The sequence below is a fragment of the Panthera uncia genome, chromosome D2, assembly GCF_023721935.1.
Source record: "Panthera uncia isolate 11264 chromosome D2, Puncia_PCG_1.0, whole genome shotgun sequence".
Lineage (NCBI taxonomy): Eukaryota > Metazoa > Chordata > Mammalia > Carnivora > Felidae > Panthera > Panthera uncia.
In genome coordinates, this window is record NC_064818.1 from 35,958,314 (window position 1) to 35,973,255 (window position 14,942).

Here is a 14,942-nt window from a genome sequence, read left to right on the forward strand (position 1 = left end):
AAATACCAGTTCTCAAAAGAAGAGATGGGGGCTCTCTGCCTGGGCATAAATAGGACCATGGATCAAATATCTTTAAGAAGGACAAGTGCCTTATACTAGATTCCAACATCTAACTGGTAGGCCCTACAGTCCTACCTCCATTTTCTTCCTGAGAGTATCATGATAAGTGAAAGGTGGTATGAGTATTTTCCATTTGGAAACCAGACTGATGAAGCAGCTCTACTGGAATCAGGGTTATCATAATAGAACGGCCATCTTTTTCATAGCTCTGAAAATATTTGAGCCCTCTATATTCAAGGACAGCCTCATAGCACTACCTTAACATTAACTGCCAAGTTTCCATGTAAAAAGTGAAAGATGAGGGGATGAAGATACAGCTGAGACTTGGGACCATATCTAGGAAGAAAGGTCCAGAGATGCTTCGGATCGCATAAGAATTTCATCACTAAGTGTTGAACTGAATGCTCAGCAAATTGCAACCTTTAAAGTTGATAAAAAATACAGCCAAGATTTATCTATGTTACCCCATGCTTTTATACCCACATATGCTAGAAATTAAACCAAGTTTCATATAATGTGTCCATTTAGACAAGTCAGAGGATAGATCCGAACAATGATCAACACACATGCTCAGTATAATCAACTCGGTTTTGGTCAAGTTAATACACCAGCAGAACACACAGACTTGGGCCTCTTTTCTTATAAAGAATCTGACAATTTAAGGGGGTTGTGTTCACTTCCATTTATGTCCTGGAAAATACACTCTTGTGACTTAGCAACCATGTTTAAAAAGCTCTAGCAGTTCTTAAACAAACAGAGCGTATGTTTATGAGGTCCTAACGACGTTATTTTCAGGGATGACGTAGAGTTTTTGATATGTAGCTTTAGGGATTTACAGTAAGTTACGGGTAATTTATTACTGTGACATACAGTATATGCCTAGAGAAAAGTGGAAACTTACCTAAGCAGCATTTGCAAGTGTGTCAGATGGGAAACAAAACAGAGAACCTGAAGACCAGGGTCTTGTCACTTTGGAGAGTGAAGGGGCCCTTTCTGGGAGACGGAAAATCAAGAGTTAAGAAGATTTTTCTGGCACTCAGAGAGCAGAGCTAATTCAAGACCAGAAAGAGAGACGGTTTAGAATAAAGACTGAAAACGGGAGGCCCAAATCTGGCCTGCAGAAGTGTTTTGTTTGGCCTGCAGACTGCTTTAAAAGATCTGGAGCCGTGGGCAGTATTTTAAACCTGGAGATTCAACATCAAGCCTGGTTTGCCTCTCCTCTCTCTGAAACACAGGAAGATCTGGCCACATGCGCCTGCAATCTGCCTGGGGATGAGCAGCTGGAGCTGGGAAGTCACTTCAGGAGGGCTTGAGCTCTCAGCTCAGCTCAGTCTTCACCAGACCTCCAGCCCTCCTTCCTAACATCTGGCCGACCGCCCCCGTCTACTAGAGCCTTGTACCCCGTCTACTGCAGACCTTGCTGTAGGGAATGTTATCTTTCACATGGTGCTCCTAGTGAGCAGATCTCCTAAACTGGCAAGGCTTCTTTTCAGATATAAGGACAGACAAAGCACACGTTTCTCTCTAAAACTCATCAGAAGATTATTAGGTTTTCTCACAAAATTGGACTTATCTACAGGTGCCACTCTTTTTAAGGCTGGGCTGCTGAAGTTCTCATTTCCCAAAGCCAAGTCAAAACACATGGTTTGAAATGGAATGTGTTTTTTTTTTTGTTTTGGTTTTTTTGTTTTGTTTTGTTTTTTAAATATCCTCATCAGAAACAATTAGATGATGCTGGGAGGAATGGGATATTAGGCTTCTGTCTCTGGGCATGCTTTCTTATCTGTGAAAATTTCCAGATGGATGGGGCTGACAGGAAGGGAGGAAACAGAGCCAGCTTTCCATCAGGCACAGCAAACACTGTGTCTATGGCCCACCAGACTTCTAGCGACCTGCAAAAATGTCTTACTTTTCATTTCTTTAAAATCAGAAGAAAAAATGTAAATATAATAATAACGAACATGTAAAAATGAATCCAGCCTGGATTATATTTATCTTTATATGAATGTAGTCGCAAAATGTGACTTTTAATATTCTGCACAGAGAAAGGGACCCAAGAAGGCATAAGGACCTACACCCACAAAAATCATCGTTGTGTCCCTACAGGCAAACCATGGTCTCCAGACAAACATCCTGGAACGTGTGGGGACCGCTTTGTCAGTATAGCACTGCCTCCCTTAGCCATAGCTTTCCTCCCCACCACATCGCGGGACGTTCCGCATGTGGCAAGTTCATAAACTAGGCCTCTGAAAGGCATGTTACACCCTGACTTTGGCCTCAGAAAGATGCAGTGGATGCCTTTCGGTCAGCCACTTCTGGAATTTTCCAAAGAGAAGTCTCCAAAGATTTTTGTCGTGTGCAAGTGGAGAACAGGCATTACCGCCAACAGGGAGAGTTTGCTTTTCTGGTTCTGTTAGGCCACCTCTGGAGCAATCTCAGTCCTTTATCTCGGCGGCTCATTTCAAGGTGGGGCTTTGCTGGACTCAGCACGTACTGAAAATAAAAGCCAGAGGACACAGCACAGGCCAGAATGGGAGTCCCCTCTTGTGGGAGACTGAGTTTTCTCTCTCCTCAACTCAAAACCTCCCCAGCCTGCCAACACTCCCAAGATCCAGCTGTCTGCTTGGCTTTTCTAACTTCAGCCCTTATCCTGAGCAATGCTTATATTAGAGACTGAAATATGCTAATACAGTATATGCTATACTGAAATCTTCCTTGGTACCTTGTTTTGTTGCCTCCATTTTCCTGTATCTTTTTTCCTTTTCCTTTGTTTATTTTCATTTTCCCTCTATTTCCCATATGATGGCTAGACTTCCTGACCCTTGTAAAAATATCTATAACTTTAAAGTCTTAATGAAAAAGATTGAGTCTTACACATAGTATTGTAAACCTTCCATACCTCGCAAATGTCTTACACGCAGTCAGTATTTAACAGGGATCTCTTACCTGACTGATACCTTTAAGGTCATGGGTGCATGGCTCTCAGCTTCATCTCTGTTGTTATGGTAAGATTGGTGGCCAGTCCTCCCATGCTATACTTTCCCATCAGTCTAGAGGTGGGACAGGGATTGTCCCCTACACACACACACACACACACACACACACACTCCCTTCTCCCAAATTCTATGAGTAGTCACAAGTGCATTAAAAAGTCCCAAGGGCATCTTTGCTGTAAGAAGTTCTATTTTTAAAACACAAATGACTCATCACTGACCAGGGTCTCCCCAAAGCTACAATTTGTCAGGCTGTCAGGAAGAAGGACAGGGGGGACAAAAAGCAAAGACAGAGGTCACATCTCCATCCTCATCTGAAGCCCATAAAACCCATCATAAAGCTGTAACCATCTCCACCAAGCTCAGCACAATCCAGGGTTGTGTTAAGCACGAGCCCTGCCCTTATGTTTGGATTACACCGCCCTGAGTGCTAACCTCTCCAGCTGGCTCCTACCCCAATCCCTTGAGAGTTTTGCATGCATGTCTGCCTGGGACATCAGGTAGAAGACCACTGCTGTGCAAGGGAGAAGATCCGGCCCTCGTGCAACATAAACACACGCTAATTGCAGAAGACATACACACTAACTGAACCTCCACGGGAATGCATTTTCTTTATTTTCCCTGAAATAAGCATTCTTTTCAAAGCATCAGAGAATCTAAAGTTTTCTTTTGAAATTCTGGAGAGTGGTGAGGAAAGAAGAAATAATTCATTATAATTTTTGGAGAGGAAAGTAAATGTGGATTTATAGACATAGTTGTCGGATAGGGTTTTCACAGGGAAACAAATGAGCCATTGGGCAACATGTCCTCAAAGGTCATGCATAACAAATTCCAAACAGGCCAAACCAAAGCATTCGGCCTTGTTCACCTTCCACAACACAGTTGAACTCTTACTCCCCTTCTGAAATAGTACAGAAAAAAAAAAGGAAAAGAAAAAAAAAAAGGATCATAAAATCAAGGAATTCAGGGCCTCCCTGCCAAGGGGGATGAAATAAAGGAATCCCAAGCATCTATCTGGCATTATCTTTGTTCTTATCCATGACCCTAAAGTTGCCCCCATGATGATAGACTAAAACTCCAAAATGAACATAAAAACCACTATTTGCTTTGCTCTTCAATGAATATTTGCCATCACATCTTTGTTGATTTTGTATGTGGTAGAAAGAACCCAAGAGATCAAGGAGAAAGGGCCCTGGACTGGGGAGCATTGATTGCTCTGTCTTTAATTCAGCCCCTGGCAAGTGGGGTGTTCTTGAGAAGGTCACTTAACCCTCATCAGGCAGGGGAGAATGCTGAGGCACAGGGAACAGTGGCACCAAGTGGACTCTGAAATCTCTCCAAGTTCTAACATTTTATTCTCTCCAGTTGTCCCTTGCTGCAAACCCGGAAGTAGGTCTAGCTGTGTCTTCCCTCCCACTCCTAACACAGTCCCTGATTTTTCCCAAGGAAATGCCAAAGATGAGCAGCTCATCCTGATGCTTCCAGCTGCTGTCACGTGTAGTACCTAGGCATCACCTGCACAATGAGAAATAAGTGAGGAAGCCAAGACCGCCTCACCCAGATGGAAGGGGGAAGGTTACCCTGTGGGCACCTCCTCCACCTGTCTTCTCTGCCAGGTTTATGCACCACCTGATGAAAAAAATGGCATTTCAGAAAGCTAGACCAAGTGGCACAGTTGAGTTAGGGTTGTTCCCACATAGGAGAATTGAGTGTTGCCATTAAAGGTTAAATCCTGAAAGGGGACAAGGACTTCTCATTGGGAGTTATTTACAGACTCTTTGCCCTGAAGGCACCCCCCTCCCCCATCCCCTCAGTGGGCCCAGCTCCTCCACCATCTGACATTCCATTCTTTCAACAGCTGCAGGCGCTCCTGTTGTGCTCCCCTTCACAGATGTGCAGTGCTGTTCTGAACATCCTGCCCTTGAACTTTCCCTACCCATAATTTTCCAGACCAAAGCCTGGCAATAAAAATGTCAGTGAGGGACAGAGAAAATTGGGGGGGAGTATGTAAAAAGGAAAAAAAAAAGAATAGGAGGATGCTTTGCACAGACAGTGATTTGTGTTGACTTCTTCAACAAAGGCTAAATGCATACCGTGACTCCTCAAAAAGGGCATCAAGGCGGGGAACGGCAGTGAATTTCTCAGAACGCCAGCTAGAAAGGCCACGTTCCATAAAGGAGCTGAGCACAAGGGAAGGTGATGAGCTTCCTTCCCTATACCATGGGCCACCCAGCTCTTCTTGCTGTGAGGCAGGGGGCGCGTTCAGGTACTCCATAGTACTTCATGGTACTTCACAGTCTACGATGAGCTTCCGTGGAGGTGGCGATGCTGTCCTCACAGCTCTGCCAGGCGCCTGCTACAAAGCTGCCACGTGTGAAGCACTGGGTCGACACCTGTGCTCATGGCCAGCAAGAACAAGACTGGAAGAGGCGATCAGGATATCTTACATTGTTACAAAGACCTCCACAGAAACCTCTTGTGGACCAAATTCTCCTAAAGTCCACTGGGAATCCTAACTTTCTAGGCACATCATGCAAAATTATAACAAATTAACTAAATTGTACAACTTTCTAAAGAGATAAGAGATAAAAGAATCTGTCTAATGGAGAAGCAGGGCTTCTCTCATTATCTACTCTAGTGTGCCAAATGATAGGCGCAGAGGGGGAGGTAAGCAAGGGGATGGGGGGTGGGGTGGGGAAAGGGTCTTTCTACTGGGAATGAATCCCTTAACTGGGAGAAGCCATTGAAAAACAATCAACTTCCCTTGTTCTTTGCAAACATGACCCTCTTCCATCACCAAATACTGCCAGTCCATTGAGATAAAAGAGAAGGGAGTCTTATTAAGCTATAACATAGGAGAAAATGAATCAAGACATAACCAGACATCAAACAGCACATGTCCCACAGACATGTTCCATATCTCTCATGTCCTAGGAAGGAAGCTGTGATAGGGCCCCTGCTGACTTGCAGGCCTGGCCCCAAAGGTAGGAAATGGGAAGATGGAGAACAAAAGAGAAAACAGGACAGAGGAACTGGCTAAGGAGGCTAAGCCATATCTTGTTCTGGTGACATGTCACTTAACCCATTTGGTCACTTCTACAAGCTGGAATTTCACTTCTAGATACTTGGGAGAGAGATGCCTTTAGATAACGCTGCGTTCAAATCCTGGCCGACTCATGAGCAACGTGGTTTGGGACCAATGTTGCATCTTCAGCCTCCTCACCTGTACAGTGGGAAAGGTGATAAGACCACCCAATCAGGTTGTTGGGGGAATCTAGTGAGGTCCCATGTGGTGTGTATTGTAATGTGCTTGACACTATACCTCACACAAGTCTATGATCAGGGAATGTTAGTTCTCCTGACCACCTGCCTGTCTCTCCCTTGTTCAAGAGAACTTCTAGGCTGAGGGACGAGAGGTCTGGCTTGTGTGAACACTCAGCAGGTAAAATAGCTGGTGATTGGCCAGTTCTGCGAAGGCTGTGGGTATCCCCATCATGTAAAGGGTACCAGTTTTATTTCCAGAAACTATGGAAACAGTCTGGTCAATTTCTACTGCAATCTTCAAGATAACCTTCCTGAACCATACCTAACCCTAAGCAATTTTACAGTGTAAAAAATCTTCCACGTTATCACACCGAAGAGGTCCCAGATGAGTGAATGAATACAAGATGAATGAATCCATGAATACAAACGTAAATTGTTAAATGAATGTTAAAGACCAGGGGAAGGCCATTTCCACATCATAATACCACCATTATCCTGGAATCCAGCCCTTGGATTAAATGCTCTCCAAATTTTGCACCACTCTTCCCTCCTCCTTGCTAATGTCCATATCCCCAAAGCTTCACTGCTGGTATGAGAAGCCAAGAGCAAAGGCTGGTGAAATCAGCGGGTGCCCCCACTGTGTGCCAGCAATTTTGGAGCAGATAAAGTCATTAAGGAAAATTTTAACAATGTATAACCTTTCAGCTTTACTCTGGTAACAGCAGGTAGCTTGCCTTGCAGAGACATGAGCCTGCACTGAAGTCACCAGTAAGCAGAACTTGACCTTCATTTTCAGTATACGCAGTATTAAATATTCATCACCCACAGAACTGTAGCATAAGAAGCAGCTGAGTTTAAACATGAATCAAAGGAATAAATATCTCCCCACAGGTGAGTCATCTTTTCCAAGAATGCCCCTGGAAAAAAAATGCAAATACCCAGGGCCTGGAGCCTCTGTCTCTTCCAACTTTCTCTTGAAATTCTAGAAGCAGCAGGAACTGCTGCATTATGCAATCCATGAATCCTGCCCTCACACTGACATCGTTGGGTCTTTTTTTTTTTTTTTCTTATCTGTTAGAGAAGAATTACTGTTCCTATGTCAAAGACAGAAAATAGACAGGGATGGAACCAGCAATGGTGACATTATCACCCACAGGGTGTCTGGGGCACTTTTGACTTGGTTGTACAATTTTTTAAAAATCTTTGCTTCACAGAGTATCAGAGTGTATGGGAGGAATGGGTTGGAATAGACATCAAGAGACATCAGAATTAGGAGCTGGAGTGGCAGATGCCTTAAATTGGACAGAACATCTTTCAAAGGGATGGAAAAAAAATGGAGTTCTTTTGGACAATGTCTGCCTCATGTGGCTAATTTAATATCTTTTGAGGGATGGGATGACTGTCTTCGGAGGACTTAGTGCTCCTCTGTGTCTGCAAGGAATCGGCACTTGTGCCTATCCAAAGACTTGGTAGAACAACTCCTTCTGCTTGGGTGTTTCTAGAGAGTCTACTGCTGGGATGATGAAGCATAATTTTAACACAGTTTAATGTCCCTCTTTGGCTTTCAACTCCAGGAGCTCTGAGCACAATCTGTCTTAGCTAGACAGCAATCACTTGAGGCTGCACGAGTGATTCTTCTGCGGCGATCACTCTAGGAAAACTAAGACCCAAAGAAGGGCTCCTCAAACCTTTGAATGAAAAAGAGCTGCTTGGGGACCGATCTTGGCCCAACAATGGGAAAGGAAAGATGCGTAGGAGAGGCTGTGTTTGGAAATGACTTACCCACTGCCTTGATACTAAACTCAGCTTTGAAAGGTTAAAAAGATCAGACAACCACCCTTCACGACATTTATCTGAACTGCCTTCCCCACCTGTTGCCCATTCGCACAGCCTGGACGGGCCTGCCTGACACTGAGCCAGCAGGGCAGACCCCGGAGCTTACCTCATATATTGATCTGCATTCCTCCCACTCTGCAAGGGGCTGGGTGCAGAGAGCCTCACATCTTGAGCTTGTGCTGCTGGAGTATCCCCCACCATTGTGAGGGAGGCCAGCTCTGATCAAAATTCACTGAGACAAGCCACTTCACGACAATGTCTGCCCAATTAGGCTCATGCAAGGGAAAGCCTACAGATTGATTTATTCAAAGGGCATAAATGTTAACTAAAATTCATTGGAAGAATACTAGGTGTTTTTTTTCCCAGTACTGGGTGATGATATAGTATAACTTCCAAGAGAAGTCTAAAGCTCTCATTCCAAGATGCCCAAATGGCCAGCCAAACCACCAGTGTGTACAATCGATGAGAATCTTGAATGAATAGATGGATTTGGGGAATTTACATCCTGCTTTCTTACACATTTTCCATTTGCATCTTATGTGTGGACAGAACTTCATTTTCTCTTGTTGTGCTTGATTACAATGTCTAACAGGTTCTTTGTTTATTCCTGGGAATCTGTGGACTTGCCATAAAGGTTACTCTACAGACTCAACCTTACTTCTTCCCCTTGCTTGATATGCACATGCTCTGCTGGTCTTTCCCCAGGAAGATGGAAGCCTCCTTGGTATTGGCTGTGCCGATCAGGTCACCCACGGTACAGAACCTTGGGAGATGGCTTTAGAACCAAAGGTAGTAATGCAAATGAGAAATGGAAGGGCCTACATAAATAAACCAAGTCTCGCTTTGCCCAACCATGTGTGGGTTTGAGGGACAAAGAAGGACTGAGCTAGGACAGTCTCCAGGGAGAGTGGAAGCAAGCTTGGTTCTAAGATTTTTGGCATTTTTGCTGAAAAAAAGTGGAGAACAGGGTCGCCTGTCCATCTTTGGAATAGACTCTTTGCAAGTCCATAAAAGAAACCAGAACCAGAGAGGGCTCCCAACGCTGGATTTCCCAAGGCTTAGCAAAATCATAGCTGAATCTAGGGTGCTGAGATGGTGCAGGGTATCCAGGGAAGAGGCTCTTTTGTCTTAGAGAATTTCATTCCTCTCCATCCTCTCACATGGAGCCAAGAACACCAGGATGAAAGATTGCCTCTTAATATAAACACTGTAAAAAAGGACACAATTCAAATCCATCTAACAAGAGTATTTTATTTCTGAGAAATACAGAGGAGCAGAAAGGGTGGGGAAGGGAAAGAAGGTGCCGAGGCATCTCTCCTAACTGATCACCACACTCACCTTCATGTAAGGGTTTGCTCTGTCTGGGGCACACATATGCATGCCCAAACCCATTTCCTGAGCCCGCCACGGAAGCTGACAGGCTATGCATCCCCTGACATGTGAGAACACTCCTCACTCCTGAAAGGGAATGGAGAAATAAGACCAGGGCTTTAGGAGATCTTTGGTTCAATTCAAATATGGTCCAGAATTATGAAGAATAGATACTTAAAAGAGGCTTACCTTCAATGACATACCAGCTGGAATTTTCCAGACTTAAAAAGCTCTTCTCTTTCTTGGCCAGGAAGAGCTGATGGAGGGAGTGTGTGGAATCTTGTCTCCTGGAGGACTTTTAAAGGACCCTCCTCCACCTGAGACAGGTGAAGGCAGTCCAGCCTCATGTGTGGCAATGGGCAGAAGGACCTCTGATACTCTCAGACTTGGCTGACGCCCAGAGACAAGTGATTAAAGGGGACGTTTTCTTTATTTTCCCTGACATGGCATCTTGGCCTCAGTACCCAATTGCACATCAGCACCCAATTGCACAAAATCCTTTGGCTGGTGACCAGATGCCTCTGAGAAATTTAGAATTCAGGCGTGCATGACATTGCTATCATCCTGAGACACAGGAAAAGGGCACTAGGCTCAGAATTCAGGCACCCCAGGGTCTGCTCCAACAAGGACACAAAGCAGGTTTCCTGGAATCAAACTCTAGCAGACGGCCATACCAGGGATGGAGTTCAAAGAGTTGAAAACACGCTTACAGTAGACTGTGTAGGAAAAGAGCTCAAGTCCACTGCCCAGTTTTCAAGTACATGTCGCCACAAAAAGGTGTGTCAGACCAGCTCAGCTCCAGTTTCCCAGATGCTGTCAGCCTCAAACTCGCAATAGAATCGTTGGAATAAATGAGCCCCTTCCTCTCCCGCCCCCCCGCCAGGGTGACACCTGCAGGAACCAGAGCAGAGCTGGCCGCCACCTAGCAGCTCTGCTCAGTGACCTCTCCTGCCTCCTATGAAGCCTTTACAATGTCGCAACACCCCACCTCAGGGTCACCCTAGAGCACCAGTTCGCTCAACTGGCACCTTAGGGGTCTGCACAAATGTCCACTCTAGGAAATCCTAGATGGCCATGGGTCTCCACCTCTGGGAGTCATCACGAACTCCTCCGTCCCATCTGTGACCTTCACAAGTGAAGAAGCACCAGCAAGCAATGCTTCTGCTGAATATTCTGCTTGGTAGCTGCAAAGGATAGAGCCGTGCTTCCTAATCTAACCTCCAATAAGGTTAAAGCATCAGAAACCCTAATGAGAAGAGGACCTTACCATCATGGCAAGAATAGTTCAGACCCTCACTGGCTGGATACCTGTAGCCCTCCCAGTGGTTGGACATTCACACCAAAGCCCTCTTAACCTCTTGACATCTTCAGTGCAAATACTTCGACGGGAAACAGCTATTTCAAAATAAATAATACCCAGCAAACAAAAATAACACCCTCACATACCTCTCCCCCCTCTCAGGCCAGCAGAATCAAAGTAACCTTCCTTGTGAGAACTTGTTTTCCCATTCAGAAAACCAGCACAGAGTAGCCCTGCCGTCCTCTGAAAGCCTTCCACACTCAAAAGACTCTTGCAAATTTTGGTGTTAAAGTCAATAAACTGATCAATGTAGAGGCTCATGATTGTTTTTAGGAAAGAGGGCAAGACAATGTATTTGAATACTCACTTTGACGAATCTATGAAGTATATTACAAGTGCACCAATGCTGAGAGCAAAGACTAAGACAACCTGCAAAAGAAGAGGAAAATGCCATCACTTAAGAGCCGACACTGGGAAGCTTCGGGTTTTTTTTTTTTGTTTTTTTTGTTTTTTTTTATTTTTGGGACAGAGAGAGACAGAGCATGAATGGGGGAGGGGCAGAGAGAGAGAGGGAGACACAGAATCGGAAACAGGCTCCAGGCTCCGAGCCATCAGCCCAGAGCCCGACGTGGGGCTCGAACTCACGGACCGCGAGATCGTGACCTGGCTGAAGTCGGACGCTCAACCGACTGCGCCACCCAGGCGCCCCACTTCGGGTTTTTTTTTGACACAGGTGCGGCAGCAGCTGGGAAGCAGGGTTCCAACTGCTTTCTGGGGCCCGCTTGGGAATCTCAGCCCCTCGGGCCCCCCCCCCCCCCCCCCCCCCCCCTCCCCAGGATACCCTGATGCTGACTCCGCACCTTGCAGCGGGCAGCAACCTCACTGCTGGCCAACAGGGGTCAGGGTAGACTCTTATATCTATGGCTTTGGGTCTCATCTAGCCCTATTAGCACAGGGTCCCGCTTCTCTGCAATGAAGTCAGCACACTCCAGTGGGAAGAGTGAATAAAAATTCCGGGTGATACAATTGGTCATCTTATGTGTAATCTGGGCCTGGAGGAACTCAGATATGGGAATATCCATTTTTCGCAGCTCTGCCAAGATATAACTTACATACCATAAAATTCGCCCATCGTAAGTGTACAATTCAATCAATGACTTCAAGTAAATTGACCAAGTGGTACAGCCATCACTATGATCTTCTAGTACCAGAACATTTTCATCATCCCGGTAAGAGCCCTCACGCCCATGAACAGTTAATCCCCGTTCCTACCCCCAGCCCTACACAACCCCTGATTTACTTCCTGTCCCCACACCAGAAACATCAATTTGAAAAACATAAATTTTCTGCTTGTACAAATGTGTGTATATACATTGGTGTGTGTGTGTATATGTATGCGTGTGTGTGTGTGTGTTTGTGTGTGGTTACAACACTTCTCAGTATTCTGGAAATAGTTCAAGTGCAGGAAGCCAAATTAGGTAATACGTTAGGCCAGCTACACAAGAATCCTTGTTCATCTTTACACTCTTCACTCAAAATTAATCACCACTGATTTGAAAGACAGTTTGGCATCTCCTTCAAAAGATACCTGTCACACTGAAGTCCATCCAATGCACATGTAGCAGCGGAAGCCGATACCAACACTCGTGTCCCCACTCCACATCCTATTTTATTTAGTCTTTGACAGAGGAGACCGGAAGGGCAACTTAATGGTCTCAAAAATAAAGACGTGGAGAGCCAATAATTAAGAATGAAAACAAAAGTAAACACCATGACCACACACAGTGCCAGGGCTCAACAAATACCTTTAGATATGCTAATATTCTAAAGGGTCTATAGACAGAGAGAAGCGTCAGCCTCCTCATAGTATCTACATATTGACATCACTGTGGCATTGGCTGGTGAATAGAGATGAATCTCAGTTTATGTAATGGCTGGGCATGGTCGAGCTGTGTGTGTGTGTATGTGTGTGTGTGTGTGTGTGTGTGAGAGAGAGAGAGAGAGAGAGGGGGGCGGGGATCATGCTGTATTGTGTGTGTGCACCGAAGTGGCCAATAGGAAGTGAAATCTGCATACGGTATTCATTCAAAACATTGCAGAACCCCACAGAGCTCCTGGGACAGAGAGCGGACCACACAGTAAACACTGACAGTTACAAACTGCCGGACACTGTGGAAGGAAGACACAGCCTCATAGCACCTGACAGATTATCTTTACAAAAGGAAGTGGTAAAACAGTACACCACTGGGGCTTATTTTATTCTTCCATTTTGTCTCAAAAACTAAACCACGCTGCAGCTGAATGCAAGGAAACCCTGCATGCAGTCTGCTAGCAAGTACCTTCTACCCAAGTACCTTCTACCGGGTGCTAATCCCCCTGACAGGCTCACCCCAGGCTCTCCCCTCACACACACTCACTCATTCATTCTTTGCAAAGTTATGCACAAAAACAAACAAACAAAAGCATAAACAGGCCTCAGCTTTTCCCTCCATTATCTGAATGAGGCAGCAAAACAAAAAGCTTAAGATTAATTTTGATCTGTGTTGCTATTTCTGAGACATAAGCAGTTAGATCCCCGCCCCGACCTCATTCTCAAAATGCTGCAAAGAGAAGGGGCGTGGCCAGGACACAGGAAAAGGACCTCTTCTTCATTCATAAACAGCTGACCCAAGAGTAATCTCTGTCAGCTGGTGTGTGTGTGTGTGTGTGTGTGAATGCTGAGCTTTGGTCAGAGCTGGCTATCCAGGCCAGTGAGGGGAGGGCAGGGACAGAGGGGAGAGGAGAGGAAAAAGGATGGAAGTCCTTGAAAATGGCATCTACATCATTATGAAATGAGCTCAAAATCTAAGCTCTCCAGCAATGGCGAGGGTTTCCCAGCATTGGGGGGCCAGACGAAGTAGCTGACACTAATTTGTCCCAGCTGCCTTCGCTCGGCCTCTGTGACAGGGAATAATGTGCAGCTTATTTAAGCAAATCGGCCAGTGACAGGAGGAGAGGACTCCTGCTATCTTCTCACGATGCAAACTCAAAGAGCGGCATCTCTCTGAGAGGGTAAGGGAGGGAAGAAATCCAGGAGAAAAATGACCTCCAAAGCTCCCAAGAACTGAAGCTGTTGGGTGCACCTATTCTCGGGTCCACATGTTCTGCCGGAAGGCTTTCTCATGAGGAGGTTCAGGGTGTCCAAACTCTTCCACCCACCTGCCTCCAGGAATAAAATGATCAATGGCGGGGGGTGGGGGGTACCTGCTTCTCAGTATTAAGGCAGCTGTGCATGTGATTTTGAAACTTGCCACATGGCTCTTTATCATGTCAGGCTTGATTACATTGTCACCCTGGATCCAGATGCTGCAGAAAAGGAATCAACCCTTTGAATTAGGCCATGAAAATAGGGATCCAACAAGGACTTGTCTTCTAGAGGGCCTTGGCCAAGGACTAGTTCTCTCTTGTTCTCTCCATCTCTTACCTCTCCCTCTCTGACAAATCCCCCATTGTCTGAGAACTCTGCTTAAATATGAAAAAATTTAATCCAACTACACAAAATGATTAGATTTGTTTTGCCTAAATGCTATGATGGTTATGTTATAGAGTACCCCCAAATAATTATCTTAAGTATTTATGTCACATCTCCTAAGGCCCTAGGAAAAATGAAAGAAGTCCACTTACAGTCATGAAATACACTCTTCTGCAGAGTAATCCTTACATAGATGAATGCTATGCTATTATGCAATCAGTGCTCAACTGTATGGCATAGGTATAGTCAATATGCAATAAGGTATTGACTGGGTGGAGATATAAATGGGAGAAGAAGCTAGGGACAGGCAGAACAACAGGGGCTCTTGTCTCAATACGCCTTTTGTCCTCAAAGTGCTCCTTTTTCCTACACGTAACGGCTACTCTAATATCCCTTCAGTAAGGGGGAAGGCCACTGGGAGTCCTTCCATGTGCTTCGATGGTCCCAGGAATAAGGGACATTGAAGCCCAAGGGACATGGTAAGAAGAGGCCAAGAAAAGCATAATTCCTAAGACAGAAAAACACTAGCCCTCCAGCAGCTGGGTCACAGAAGACACATTATAACAAGCAAGCACTTTACAAAGCACTGTGGCAAACAAGATCTTGT

The 14,942-nt window shown here is 45.3% G+C and overlaps 1 protein-coding gene across 1 annotated transcript in view; it reads right to left on the reverse strand.

Moving 5' to 3' along the window:
• Window positions 1–14,942, reverse strand: part of KCNMA1 (potassium calcium-activated channel subfamily M alpha 1) — a 507,394-nt gene that overhangs the window by 349,118 nt on the left and 143,334 nt on the right. The window contains exon 3 of the mRNA XM_049645990.1: window positions 11,192–11,253. Within this exon, the coding sequence (XP_049501947.1) occupies window positions 11,192–11,253 (62 nt within the window). The remainder of the gene's footprint in view (window positions 1–11,191; window positions 11,254–14,942) is intronic.